A 14,869-nucleotide genomic window follows, 5' to 3' on the forward strand; every position below is an offset into this window, starting at 1 on the left:
GTAATTTTTATATATATAGATAGATAGATAGATAGATAGATAGATAGATAGATAGATAGAGAGGCAAAATTCTTAAATGATTCTGCTGAACAGAAGGATTCATATCGTGAGAATTGTTCAATAGAATGATTATGCAGAGCAGCCATGAATGTAGTGTTGTAAACTCATCCAACCAGGATGTATGCAAGAAAATGATGCATGTAAAACTGATGAGATACAAAATAATAAATTAAGACCACAACCCAAAGTAAACACTGTTTAATGTATTATTTTAATGGTTGTATAAACAAAAACATCAAGAAAAATACAAAATATCCTCCAGATTACAAAGATTTTCCTCTCGATTCTACAGTCCAATGGAAATCTAAAACCGTCCATGTTTTCCACAATGCACTACAAGATAAGGTTGCGATAGAAACGTCTGAATTTTTTCATGAGCTATCTGCGTCTCCTGAGCTATCTGCGTCTCCTGGGCGATTTCTCTACACTCCTGTCCTCTCTCCTCCTGGACTCTCTGTACCGGTTCTCCTTGTCCTCACGCTCCACTCTGTTCCTGTACGATTCTTTGGAGGACATGTCTTTGCTGTTCCTCTCATGTGATTTTGACCTTGACCTATCAGGGCTGCGTCGCTGCTCTTGGTCATTTTTGGTGTCCTTGTTTTTACGTGAGTTCTCATTCTCTTTGTTTTTGTATTGCCGTTCTTCGCTATCTCTTCCCCGGTCAGGCGAGTCCTTATACGAATCTTGCACAGCAGGAGAATCCCTTTGCCTGCGCGCTCTCACACTGGGGGAGTCCCTTCGCCTGCGGTCTGGTACATCGGGGGAGTCCCTTCGCCTGCGATCTTGCACATCGGGGGAGTCCCTTCGCCTGCGCTCTTGCACATCGGGGGAGTCCCTTCGCCTGCGCTCTTGCACATCGGGGAGTCCTTCGCCGCGCTCTGCACATCGGGGAGCCCTTTCGCCTGCGCCTTGCACATCGGGGAGCCCTTTCGCCGCGCTCTTGCACATCGGGGAGCCCTTTCGCCTGCGCCTGGCACATCGGGGAGCCTTTCGCCCGCGCCTGGCACATCGGGGAGCCTTTCGCCTGCGCCTTGCACATCGGGGAGCCTTTCGCCTGCGCCTGAGACATCGGGGAGCCCTTTCGCCTGCGCTCTGAGACATCGGGGGAGCCCTTTCGCCTGCGCTCTGAGACATCGGGGGAGCCCTTTCGCCTGCGCTCTTGCAAATCGGGGGAGCCCTTTCGCCTGCGCTCTTGCAAATCGGGGGAGCCCTTTCGCCTGCGCTCTTGCAAATCGGGGGAGCCCTTTCGCCTGCGCTCTTGCATATCGGGGGAGCCCTTTCGCCTGCGCTCTGGCACATCGGGGGAGCCCTTTCGTTTGCGCTCTGGCACATCGGGGGAGCCCTTTTGCCTGCGCTCTGGCACATCGGGGGAGCCCTTTCGCCTGCGCTCTGAGACATCGGGGGAGTCCTTTCGCCTGCGCTCTGAGACATCAGGGGAGCCCCTTCGCCTGCGGTCTGGCACATCAGGGGAGTCCTTTCGCCTGTGGTCTGGCACACTGGGAGAGTCTCTTCTTCCCCGATCTTGCACATTAGGCGACTTCCTTTTCCTGCTCTCTCGCACATCAGGAGAGTCCCTTCGCCCCCGCAATTCTGGCGATTCCCTTTGCCTGCGCTCTCGCAATTCTGGAGACTCATTTCTCCCACGTCCTCGCAATTCTGGCGATTCCTGACGTCCACGCTCTCGCACCTCTGGCAAGCCTATTTGCCCACTTTCTTGCTGTTCAGGAGAGTCCTTACGTGATTTGCGTCTTTTGTGGCCTTCATCACCATCATGTCTCTGGTTTCTTTTGCCTCGTATCTTTTCTGCAGAGCCGTGTTTCGAGTTCTTCTCCTTATGCTTCTTTCCACGCTGGGACACCTTTTTCTGCTTCGCATCAGAGTCCGAATCTGTAAAGGAAAAGAAATAATGAAACCAAATGGGTGACTTCTGAAAGCAGAGTAAAATTTGCATGATGTAATCTTGAACTTGTCACATAAACTAATGCACTAATGAACTAATACAAAGCAAAATATCAAGCTTGTGAACAGCATTAATGCTAGAAAAGTGTAAAATAAGCAGAAACAATGTTTTCACTGTGCTTTAATAGATCAGTGTGTGATGTGTTACCAGGTTTCAACAGTTAAAAAAAAAAAAACAACAACCTGAAATCCCAGGGCCTTTAATATTGAATTTGTTATAGCAAGTTTAAAAGAAACAGTACATTTCCTGAAATGCACTGATGTGACCATGCAGCTTAGAAGGAATCTGAAGGGACCTGTCAATCACTCATGCATTATAAATTATGTTAGGAGAGAAAGAGGTAAATACAAGTGGAGGAAACAAGGACATTTATCGAACATTTTGATTTAGGACATGACTGGAACCAGTGTCAGGGTCGGTGTGTGTGGAGGGGGTGAATTCCCCTAAGAATTACACCAGGGAGCTCTGACAACCTCAAACCAGGTCACCAGATTAAAGCTGTGTGTGTGTGTATGTGAGTGACAGTGTGAGAATTAGCAAGACTGCAGTATAGCTGGCATCTACATCTGGTCTGGCTTGAACATACAGCAAACGGAGAGAACATCTCACACCTGATTCAGCAGTACAATTACTGCCAGGTTCATTTATAGCAGTCATCCAAACTCTTTTACTTTTTTTAAAGCTCTAAATAAATAAGCACATACATCAAACTCTGGAGACAAAACTGACAACAAAAACAAATGAAGAACATGATATGTTCATATCTTGTTTTTTCTGTTTCTTTGGAAACTGATCTCTAGTTAGTGTACTGGGAGTTTGGTATACTGGGGATGAGTAAGTCTAATAAAACAGGGATTTTTTTTAAACTAGTATAATAAAAAAACCCAGTATGATCATAGAATTACTAATAGAGGTATTAGTTTGTTACAGCAGAAACAGTTTGTACCTGAAGAGTCAGAGCTGCTAGACGAGTCATCTGAGTCACTGGAGGAATCCGAGTCACTGCTGTCACTGCCTGAGGATGAAGAGTCAGATGAGGAGGAGGAAGAGTCAGACGACTCGACGTCCTGGTTCTGGGTCATGATCATCTTAGGGGCGTTCTTTAGATGCTCTCTTAGCTCATCTCTGTAAAAGAGACAAAGTTAGCATACTTTAGATATCAGCTAAAAGCAGGCACATAACAGAAACACTATATTAGCAAAAATAGTCAACGTTTCAATTAATCCCAAAGGTGTTGAATAGGGTTGAGGTTAGAGCTCTATATCAGGCCACTGAAGATCTCTATCTGAGCAAAACAAGTTTATCTTGGTCTCATCAGACCACAGGACATGGTTCCAGTAACTCATGCTCTTACACAGTCTTCAACACAGCCACCACAGGTATCGTTGGCAAACAGGGTGCAGTGGTGATTGACAGGCTGACAGATGAGATCATATAGGAGTCTCCCTGGACTACGATGTTTGCGGATGATATTGTGATTTGTGGTGAGAGTTGGGAGCAGGTTGAGAAGAGCCTGGAGAGGTGGAGATATGCACTGAAGAGAAGGGGAATGAAAGTCAGTAGGAATAAGACAGAGTACATGTGTGTGAATGAGAGGGAGGACAGTGTAGTGGTGCGGTTGCAGGGAGAAGAGGTGGAGGAGTTCAGGTACCTGGGGTCAACAGTGCAAAGTAATGGAGAGTGTGTTAGAGAAGTGAAGAAAAGAGTGCAGGCAGGGTGGAGTGGGTGAAGAAGAGTGATAGCAGAAGTGATTTGTTATAGAAGGGTATCTACAAGAATAAAAGGGAAAGTTTATAGGACTGTGGTGAGACCTGAGATGATGTTTGGTTTAGAGACAGTGGCATTGAGTAAAAGACAGGAGGCGGAACTGGAGGTAGCAGAGTTGAAGATGTTGAGGTTTTCGTTGGGAGTGACAACGATGGACAAGTTTAGAAATGAGTTTATTAGAGGACATGGACATTTTGGAGACAATGTGAGGGAAGCGAGATTGAGATAATTTGGACATGTGCAGAGGAGGGACATGAGGTATATCGGTAGGAGAATGCTGAGGCTGGAGCCACCAGGAAGGAGGAAAAGAGGATGGATGCAGGTAGTCGGTATGAAAGAGGCAGATGTAGAGGACAGGGGGTATGGGGAAGGATGATTTGACTGCTGTGGTGATCCATAATAGAAGCAGCAAAAAGAAGAAGAGGAGGAGCAGATTGTTTTTCAGCAAAATGTTTGAGAGCTTTTGCAAGTGAGGCCTGCAGTTCTTTGGATGTTGTTGTGGGGTCTTTTGTGACCTCTTAGATGGGTCGTCGTTGTGCTCGTGATAATTTTGGTCTGCCGGCCACTCCTGAGAAGGTTCTCCACTGTTCCATGTTTTTTCCATTTGTGAATAACGGCTCTCACTGCGAGTCCCAAAGCTTTAGAAACGGCTTTATAACCTTTTCCAGACTGATAGATCTCAAGTACTTTCTTTCTCATTCCTTTCTGAATTTGGATCTCAGCATGATGTCTAGCTTTTGAGGATCTATTTTGTCTACTTCATTTTGTCAGGCAGGTCCTATTTAAGAGATTTCTTGATTGTGAACAGGTGTGGCAGTAATCAGGCCTGGTTGTGGCGAGAGAAAATTAACTCAGGTGTGATAAACCACAGATTTAACAGGGGTGCAAACACTTTCCCACAGGTTTTGGATTTTCCCTCAATAATAAAAACCTTAATTTAGAAACTGCATGTTGTGTTCACTTGTGTTATCTTTTACTAATATTTAAATTAGTTTGATGATCTGAAAGTGTGACAAACATGCAAAAAAATAAGAAATCAGGAACAACACTTTCACACCACTGTACATACATACACACATGCATATAGACACAGAAATGCAGACACTTTAGATTGGGGTGGCCATTTCTTCTGCATTTTAATTAAACAACCTAGGATTTCATTTCATTTGGATTGAGTTCAATCGGTTAGATTATTAGCACTTTGTCAAGTCTCAGGATTTGCATGGCAACTTATGCCATTCTGAGCTTGACGTTTGAATGCCACTGTTCTAGAGAAAGTTACCATTATCTTCTCGTGGCCTACAGAGAAAACAAGCAGTTCTTACGTGAGTCCACCGAGGCCGATGGAGGTGAAGAAATTGATGGCGAATCTCGTGTTCCTCGGGTTGTCGCGAGGGAACAGGCCTTCGAAGAACGGCTGCAGAGTCCTGATGAGGAAACATATATATATACACAGTGTGTCCATGAGCAGAGCGCTTATCCGTCACAAATCCTTCAAGGCGGAAAACTCACATGTCCTTGAGTCTCTCGTTGAGCTTCGGGAGCCCCATGTAGGCGCACAGCTCCTGGAAGAGGATCTTGACGAAAATACGGCTGGAGGATGTCGTCGACTCTTCGCTCATTCGCATGCACTCGAGGACCTGCGGGGAATTACAGAGCAATTCATTGTGAAAAAAAGAAAAAAGGCATATGCCTGGGTATAGCAATCAAAAATTAACAACTTCTTCAGGTCAAAGTAATTAGAATAAAAAGAAGCTGTTAAAAGCTCCTATGTAAAAAAAAAAAAAAAAAAAGCTTTAATGTACGACACGCTATTGTGGCTAAGTAATGAGTTTAAGAGTGATGTGTACGGGTATAAAGCATGATCACCACTCACACTCCATGGGACGGAGTCTGTATAGAGGAGGTGAGCAAACATTCTGGCCACGTTGCGCAGCTTGTTGGTCTCCAGCCTGTGAATTGTCTCGTACTGCTCTTGGAAGATGGCCTCAAAGCTCTCCATGTAATCCTTCTTCAACAAACAGAACCTCTGGCAGAGTTACAGAGAGGGAGAAAGAAACATCAGGGACATGAAAGAGCAGGCAGGAAAATGCATAATGAGATGAATCGCAGAATGGAGGAAAAGACGAGATGGAAGGAAAGTGAAGCTCATAGAATGATAGATGCAGACAGACAAAATGAAACAGGAACACTGATGAGATGAAAAAATGAAACAGGAACACTGTTGTCTCTCAGTGTGGTGTCTGTAATATAAAATCTGCATGTCTTCTATGTGATAAAACACTCGCCCCAGGCTCAGAGTTTCTAGTAGCTTTATTTTCAAAAGTGGTTTAAATTCTCTAGAGGTAGCAGAGGGGGAAAAAAAACAGACCTTAGAAATAAAATAAATGGGATATTGCAGATCTGAACAGAGATATTAAAAAAAAAAAAAAAAAAAAAAAAATCACCAGGTAGCAACTGTAAGGAATAAATACAAAAAAAAAAAAAATCTAAAAACACTGAGCTCTGGATTTAACTTCTCCCCTGTGAGTGTAGAGGTGTTTAAAGACATGTATAGATGCACAGAGAGATCTAGCAAGACCTAGCATGAAGGACAAAATACAGAAAGGTTTAAGGGAAACATATAGGAAGGGGTTGGGAGACAGGTAGAGGGAACAAACAAGGCGATGGGGGAAACTGATGAGGTGAGGGGAGAAAAAGGGGGAAACTGATGAGGCGAGGGGGGACGTGGGAAAACTGACAAGGCGAGGGGAGGAAAAGGGGGATGGGGCGTGGGTAAACGGACAAGGCGAGGGGGGAAACGGAAGGGACGAGGCGAGGTGGGGAAACTGACGAGGCAGAGAAACGGACGAGGCAAGGGGGACAAGGTAAGGGAGAAACAGACAATTTTTTGGCTACCAGTTTGGCATCCACCTTCACCTGGTGTTCATGATGCACACCGGATTGTAACGTGACCACATACACCACACGTGCGCTGCCTAAACTTTTTATTTAGTTAGTGGCGTAGAAAGTCTGTAGATTAAAATGTGTCCAAACATCTACTTATTTAATTCATTAAATCGCAACATTTGCCATCATATAATAGCTGACATCGCGATTTAGTTACAATTAATCGTGCAGAACTAATAGGAAGGAAGAAAATCACAGAAAGACACAGACAGGCAGGCAAGTAAAAAAAAAAAATATATATATATATATATATATATATATATATATATATATATATATATATATATATATATATATATATATATATATATACACACACACACACACACACACACACACACACACACACACACACACACACACATATTTAAATATACTGTATATAAAGAAGAAAGCAGGGAGAAATCAAATACAGCAAAAGCAAAGAAAAAATGTAGCAAGAAACCAAAGAAAAATTAGGACGAACAGGAGAAAGGAAACAGAAAGAAAAAAAGAAGGAAGGAAGGAAGGAAGGAAGGAAGGAAGGAAGGAAGAGTATAAAGTAAGCAGGCAGAAAGGAAAAATAAGTATAAGGTAGGAATGAGGAAAAAAGCAAACAGCAAGAACGGGGTAGGGGAGGAATCAAAAAGAAAGCAAAGGAAAGGAAGTGGCGCTTTCACAGAAGGAAGAATAAAAATTAATGACTGACAGACGAAAAGAAGGCAGATAGTGTGAGATACGTGTGAGAGAGAGAGCGAGAGAGAGAGCGAGAGAGAGAGCGAGAGAGAGAGAGAGAGAGAGAGAGAGAGCGAGAGAGCGAGAGAGATAGATAGAAATCTAGGGCACTCTATAAACAGATATGTAAACATGCTGGTAAAAGGGCAGGTAAATAAATAAACATGGTGGACCGAACACATGGTGAGTAGGAAGATATGAGCCTCACCCCAGCCAGAAGACCAAAGAACTTCTCGTAGGTTCTCTGTTGGGCGCAGCAGTCCAGGATCATGTTACACAGCTCCTTCTGCAAAGACACAGAAACACTCATCAGAATCATCACACATTTACATGTGAGAACATTATGGATCCCTGAGAGGCTTCAGAAAATGACATTATTCCCAGTAAGAGAATAATCATGGAATGTTTTCTGGAAAAAGGGAGAAAGGAGATGAGTAACAGTTTGTTTGTTGTTTTACTATAAAAAGAAGGGGGGTTAAAAGGTTAGTTCTAATGTGGACTATTGATTATTTATTCTGCATGCTTCAGTAGAAAAGTTAGAGCAACGTCATGCTGGTTAGTTTGGCCTGGTCCTCTTCTGAAACTTTTTTTTTACCCCCTGTTTGTGTTGAAATGTATTAGATAAATCTTATGTCCCTGTACAAAAAGCCCTACAAACTCATTAAGCACTGTGACAGGAGGACAAAAGCTCTCGAGTTTGCCAGTTCTGTTTATTTTTTTTCCTCCTTTCTCACTCCATTCTTAATCATGCTGACAAAAAAAAAAAGACACAATGAGGCTCAAATATAAGGCCAAAAATACTGAAGAATTGGAAAACCTGACTTTTCCAGCCATATCCTCAAACTGTTACCAGAAGGTTATAGGTACACACTTGTATAACACACTTTATTGTGCATTCACTTGAAGCTTATTCCCCAAAGTTTACATGGGTTGGAGGGGAAGATCTCCTGCGATAGAGCTCTGACTTCAGACCTATTCGGACCTCGTATACACCACAGTATTGTTTCAAATCACTTATTTCTAAAGCGCTTTTCACAACGGACCGTCTCAAAGCACCTTTACAGAAACTACGAACTACAGATATAAAATTCACATATTTTAATGTAGTGTTGCAAAATTCTGGAAAATTTCAATTCTAGAAACTTCCCATGGAAATGTACACATTTGTGGGTTAGTCTATAACATGGAAATTAAATGTAGTTAAAAAAAATCCTACAGGATTTAATGCAAGTTGACTTTCTACCCTGCACTTCCACCAATCGCATGCACAGAGACCACACCCCCCCTACATGCACTGTGCATTTCTCCATAACACAACACATATAATTTCATCAATGGAATCCTACAGACCAAATTAGGACCAAAAAAATGTCCATTTTAGAGTATTTACGTAAATGACAAATATTAACACTGATTTGTTTAAAACTTCCTTGTGCTGTGTGTGAGCTATTGCACCAAAACAATTACATCAAAGTAAAAAGGTTTTCTTCATTTTCATGACTATGAAAATTGTAGAGTCACACTGAAGGCATCAAAACTATGAAATAACACATGTGGAATTATATACATAACAAAAAAGTGTGAAACAACTGAAAATATGTCATATTGTAGGTTCTTCAAAGTAGCCACCTTTTGCTTTGATTACTGCTTTGCATCTTAGATCTTTGGTTCCAACCACCGTGTCTTTGTGCGACGCAGAAAAGGTGAACGGATGGACTCTACATGCCTGGTTCCCACCGTGAAGCATGGAGGAGGAGGTGTGATGGTGTGGGGGTGCTTTGCTGGCGAAACTGTTGGGGATTTATTCAAAATTGAAGGCATACTGAACCAGCATGGCTACCACAGCATCTTGCAGCGGCATGCTATTCCATCCGGTTTGCGTTTAGATGGACTATCATTTATTTTTCAACAGGACAATGACCCCAAACACACCTCCAGGCTGTGTAAGGGCTATTTGACCAAGAAGGAGAGTGATGGGGTGCTGCGCCAGATGACCTGGCCTCCACAGTCACCGGACCTGAACCCAATCGAGATGGTTTAGGGGTGAGCTGGACCGCAGAGTGAAGGCAAAAGGGCCAACAAGTGCCAAGCATCTCTCGGGGAACTCCTTCAAGACTGTTGGAAGACCATTTCAGGTGACTACCTCTTGAAGCTCATCAAGAGAATGCCAAGAGTGTGCAAAGCAATAATCTAAGCAAAAGGTGGCTACTTTGAAGAACCTAGAATATGACATTTTTCAGTTGTTTCACACTTTTTTGTTATGTATATAATTCCACATGTTATATCATGGTTTTGATGCCTTTAGTGTGACTCTACAATTTTCATAGTCATGAAAATAAAGAAAACTCTTTGAATGAGAAGGTGTGTCCAAACTTTTGGTCTGTACTGTATATATTTATACTATAGATATTTGTTTGTATATAATAGTAGTTGTATATAATAGTTTATGAAAGAATTTCCCCAAATATATATAAAAAAAATATACTGTATAATAGTTAATTAGAAATCTGGGACAATTTATATAAAGTCCCATTAATTCATAAATTTTCAACTTGGAATATTTCCAAAATTCCTCGAATAAAGTTCCCATGGAAAGTTTATAAAAAATTAACAGACATTTTTCACCCCTTTGCAACCCAATTTAAATGTGTGTGTATTTACCGCAGATGAGCAACTGATCCAAGGTCAAAACTCGTTAGATGTTATGAGGAAGGAACTTTGAAATGAACCAGACTCAAAATAGGAAGCGATCCTCATATAATGACTCCAAGAGTGTGATTATAAATCATTAAAACAAACACTGAATAGTGTGAAACATCACGAGCCACGGTGCGTGAGATTATGAATAACGCCCTTTCTACAGTCTTGTGGTCAGCTGAAGTTGTGGAACCAGGAGTGCAGGAGCAAGTCATAAATTAGCTGACCATCTGAGATTATAGATTCAATGCCATCTCCTCCATGCCAGAAGCTTTACATGCTCAATAATGGAGAAACACCATATGTAGAATGTTACATAAAGAATGTTATCTTCAAAGTCAAATGTCTGAAATCTTCATGAAGTGGGATCCAACTGGACCTGAAACATCTCTAGATGGCTCATGATCCTTGTGTGGTCGGGGTAGGTGTAAAATCTTCTTAAGGCAGGACACAACTGGAGCTGGCCCAATCTCTGTATGCCTCGATATTGGATTTCGTTTTTTTTTTTCTTCCTTTAATTGAAACATATACATCGGATTGATTTTAAATGCAAATTCATGCAACTGAATGTTGTAGGAGTCCACGAGTCGTCATGACTGCAGCATCTACATCGTGCCGTTAGATCAGATGCAGAGGACTTTACGCCGGTGCTGGATGAGTGAGCTGATCAATCATTCAGACACACCACATGAGGCCTGAAGATGAATGTAAATGAAGATCGATGTGACGGCTTATTACAAAAAATAAATAAAATAATAGGTCTATATTAAAGTGACAACCTGTATTATACTTGTGTAAGGATTTAGTCACCGCAGTGGAGGTTGAAAATTGTGATGAATGTAAAATAAATGTACACATTTACATTCTTACACACACACACACACACACACACACACACACACACACACACACACACACACAATCACACACACAATCACACACACAATCACACACACAATCACACACACAATCACACACACAATCACACACAAAATATTTACAAGATACCCTTCCTGGGCTCTGAAAGGTTTTCTGAAGTAAGACATTTACAAAAATACAAATTACTAAAGCATCACGGCTTCTGTTATTTTACCCGTTCCTCCAGCACGCTCGGCGAGACAGCCTGCCTAATTAAATCATCCCTGAACACACTGAAGCCTGTGTGTGTGTATGTGTGTATGTGTGTGTGTGTGTGCCTGTGTGTGTGTGTCTGTCTCTCTGAACAGGTCACTGATTCCCCCATTATCCGCCCTAATGCTCCATCCATCTCTACAAAACTGTAGGCATGTGGAAGTAAAAGGAGGAAATAAAAAAGGGAATCTCTTCAGGATGAGAGAACGACCACCACAAGCTTTTTTTTGCGTGAGCTCAAAAACAATAAAAATCTGTTTTCTACTTTTTCATGCTTTTAATATTAAATAAGTTTTTTTTTGTTTGGTTGTTTGGCAGGTTTCCCTGCTGTCTCGGTAGATGTCCTCCTCCTTTCCTTCTCCTCCTTTGTATCCTTCATTTGTACTGATCATAAATTCTGTCAATATTCTGTCAGTGTAGGAGAGTGGAGGTTCGGGTTGGTACTATGACAGGTAAAGGGAGAGAGATAGCTGATATGATGGAGAGGAGAAAGGTAGACATGTATTTTTCGGGAGACCAAGTGGAAAAGAAGTAAGGTTAAGAACATTGGAGGTGGATTTAAACTGTTTTATTATGGTGTGGATAGAAAGAGAAATGGTGTAGGGGTGATTCTGAAGGAAGAATACAGTAAGAGTGTAGTGGAGGTGAAGAGTTTCTGATAGGGTGATGAACGTGAAGCTGGAAGTTGAAGGGGCGATAATAAATGTCATCAGTGCTTATGCTCCACAAGTGGGCTGTGAGATGGAGGAGGAGGAGAAATTCTTGAGTGAATTAGATGAAGCGGTAGATGGTGTACCTAGAAATGAAAGTGTGGTAAATGGGGCAGATTTAAATGGGCATGTAGGTGAAGGGAACAGAGGTGATGAGGAGGTGATGGGTAGGTATGGTTTTAAGGAGAGGAATGTGGAAGGGCAGATGGTGGTAGATTTTGCTAAAAGGATGGAAATGGAAGTGGTGAACACTTATTTTAAGAAGGAGGATCATAGGGTGATGTATAAGCGTGGAGGAAGGTGCACACAGGTGGACTATGTGCTATGTAGGAGATGCAACCTGAAGGAGATTGGAGACTGTAAGGTGTTGGCAGGGGACAGTGTAGCTAGACAGCATCGGATGGTGGTCTGTAGGATGGTTTTGGAGGTGAAGAAGAAGAGAAGGAGAGTGAGGACTGAAAGAAGAATAAGTTGGTGGAAGCTGAAGGAGGAAGAGTGTAGTGCGAGGTTCAGGGAAGAGGTCAGACAGGGGCTCGGTGGTGGTGAAGAGGTGCTGGATGATTGGGAAACTACTGCAGGAGTGATAAGGGAGACAGCTAGAAAAGTACTTGGTGTGACATCTGGAAATAGAAAGGAAGACAAAGAGACGTGGTGGTGGAATGATGACGTGTAGGAGAGCATAAGGAGAAAGAGGTTGGAGAAACAGAATTGGGATGGACAGAGTGATTAGAAAAGTAGGCAGGAGTACAAGATGATGCAGCAGCAGGTGAAGAGGGATGTGGCGAAAGCCAAGGAAAAAGCATATGAGGAGCTGTATGAGAGGTTGAACACTACGGAAGGAGAAAATGATTTGTAGCGATTGGCCAGGCAGAGGGACCGAGCTGGGAAGGATGTGCTGCAAGTTAGAGCAATAAAGAATGGAGAGGGAAATGTGTTGACTGGTGAGGAGAGTGTGTTGAGAAGATGGAGGGGTTTTTTTGAGCAGCTGATGAATGAGGAAGATGGAGGGAGAGAAGGTTGGATGGTGTGGAGATGGTAAAGCAGGAAGTGGACAGGATTAGTAAGGAGGAAGTGAGAGCAGCGATTAAAAGGATGAAGAGTGGAAAGTCGGTTGGATCAGATGACATACCAGTAGAAGCATGGAGATATTTAGGAGAGATGTTATTTAGGAGTTTTTAGGTTGCTTTTTCCCACCCAAAATGTCCATGTTCAAGCACAGAGAGTCTGATGCTTGTTTAACCATTTATTTCGTTTATGGAAAAAAAATGATTCACTAGAGCAGTCCCCGAAACATCACCTCCTCAAACCGATGAGTAAATTTAGCACAAAGGTAAGCCTGTAGTTAAGTCAATTATACAGATCTAAACCAGCAGCATGTAAATGTAAAGCAGACCTTCACAAACCAAATAGAACACTAAACTGAGGATTTATTCAACGAGCAGCTCTATAAGCTCACTTCAGGAAAAGGAGGAGCCTGCGCTTAATTAAAGAAAGCTGCAAAATACACAATACCTTCCAAAAGATTTGTGACATTTGTGTGTCCTTTTAAACATCCCATTCCACATTTAGTCCTCATTTGGGGTTATAAAAACCTCCACTCTTCTGGGAAGATGTTCCACTAGATTTTGGTGTGCTCGTGGAGTTTTGTTCTCATTGTCCTGATGTAGGTGAGGTGAGGAGGCCTGGGGTGCAGTCAGTGTTTACATTCATAATGTTCAAAAGGTTTGAGGTCAGAGCTGTGTAGCAGGAGATCTTTCACTCCAACCCATGTAAAGCAGATCTTCTTACAATTGTGTAAAAAAAACGTCCTTCATCCTTGTACTTTTGCCCATGAAGAGCATTAAGAAGACCATTGCTTTTGTTACACCACTTTTTTGTTTTGTTTTAAATGACTTCCGTTCATGCGCATGGAAAAGTATTGAATTTTGTTTGCGTCCCAAAGTTAGACAACTTCAAAGCAGTGATCTGATGACTATTGCTGAAAGTCTAAAATCACTCCAGCCTCAAAACGATTCATCAAAGATTTAAAAATAGACATTTACCCGAAGCGATAAAGGATTCGGGAATCAGATGAACATACCGTCTGGCACTCGGGGAAATTCATCTTGATCAGTTTGTGAGCGCATTCTTCAAAGTCCAAGCTGAGAAAGGAGAAGAAGAAGGTTAGTACATCATGATGCACTAAATCAATCAGTTCGCATATAAACCAAAACCCCTTTTTCAGAAAACTGGAAATGAACATTCGCTACATGACTTCACAAACGCGTGATTTCCGCGTTAAACTTTAACGAGTCGTCTTAACTGGCGTCATGATCTATGGATCAAATCACAAACCTGAAACATAGGTTTAACACTGGTTGCCGATCTAAAAACTCCAGAAAAGTGGTTCGATTTCATTTCGATGAACTCGATGATGTTCCAGAAAATGAATATGATCTGAAACAACTTCACTTTATTTGTTTAGTTGCAGAGATTGTGTCATGCAGGCCGCCATCTACAAGCATGTGCGTAGCTCCTAAGCATAATCGAGCCTTATTATATTTACAGACCGGCCGCAGTTCCCTACTTCCTATTCCTTCTTGATAAAAGGATTTTTGTTTTCTCAGCACACGCCTTAATGCTTGTGCATCGGCCATATTTGCCAATTCGGTAACATTTTTATAAGACAATAAATTTAGCTTTAGTGACTTAATAACCTGCAGCTATTTGAATTCTCCTCATTTCCATAACATACATATTCATTAGATTATTTCGGTCGCCGTGCGGTGGAAATAAGCTCCTTGGTGTGCGAGGCTTACAAGTGAGAGGCTGCTGAAGAGAGAACAGATGTTTCACTGGTTTTGGCAATAAAGCCGCTTCGTGCTGCGGGACATTAGGACAC

At 42.2% G+C, this 14,869-nt stretch overlaps 1 protein-coding gene across 1 annotated transcript in view; it reads right to left on the minus strand.

Moving 5' to 3' along the window:
• Positions 1-252: 252 nt before the first annotated feature.
• The window catches only part of cwc22 (CWC22 spliceosome associated protein homolog), a 33,376-nt gene continuing 18,759 nt past the window's right edge, over positions 253-14,869 (minus strand). The window contains exons 15-22 of the mRNA XM_046842918.1: positions 14,069-14,129; positions 7,659-7,736; positions 5,664-5,816; positions 5,300-5,427; positions 5,113-5,214; positions 2,967-3,145; positions 1,068-1,947; positions 253-1,024 (exon numbers count right to left, since the gene is read on the minus strand). Of these exons, the coding sequence (XP_046698874.1) occupies positions 457-1,024; positions 1,068-1,947; positions 2,967-3,145; positions 5,113-5,214; positions 5,300-5,427; positions 5,664-5,816; positions 7,659-7,736; positions 14,069-14,129 (2,149 nt within the window). The 3' untranslated portion in view covers positions 253-456. The remainder of the gene's footprint in view (positions 1,025-1,067; positions 1,948-2,966; positions 3,146-5,112; positions 5,215-5,299; positions 5,428-5,663; positions 5,817-7,658; positions 7,737-14,068; positions 14,130-14,869) is intronic.

The sequence above is a fragment of the Silurus meridionalis genome, chromosome 3 (assembly GCF_014805685.1).
Source record: "Silurus meridionalis isolate SWU-2019-XX chromosome 3, ASM1480568v1, whole genome shotgun sequence".
NCBI classification, from domain to species: domain Eukaryota; kingdom Metazoa; phylum Chordata; class Actinopteri; order Siluriformes; family Siluridae; genus Silurus; species Silurus meridionalis.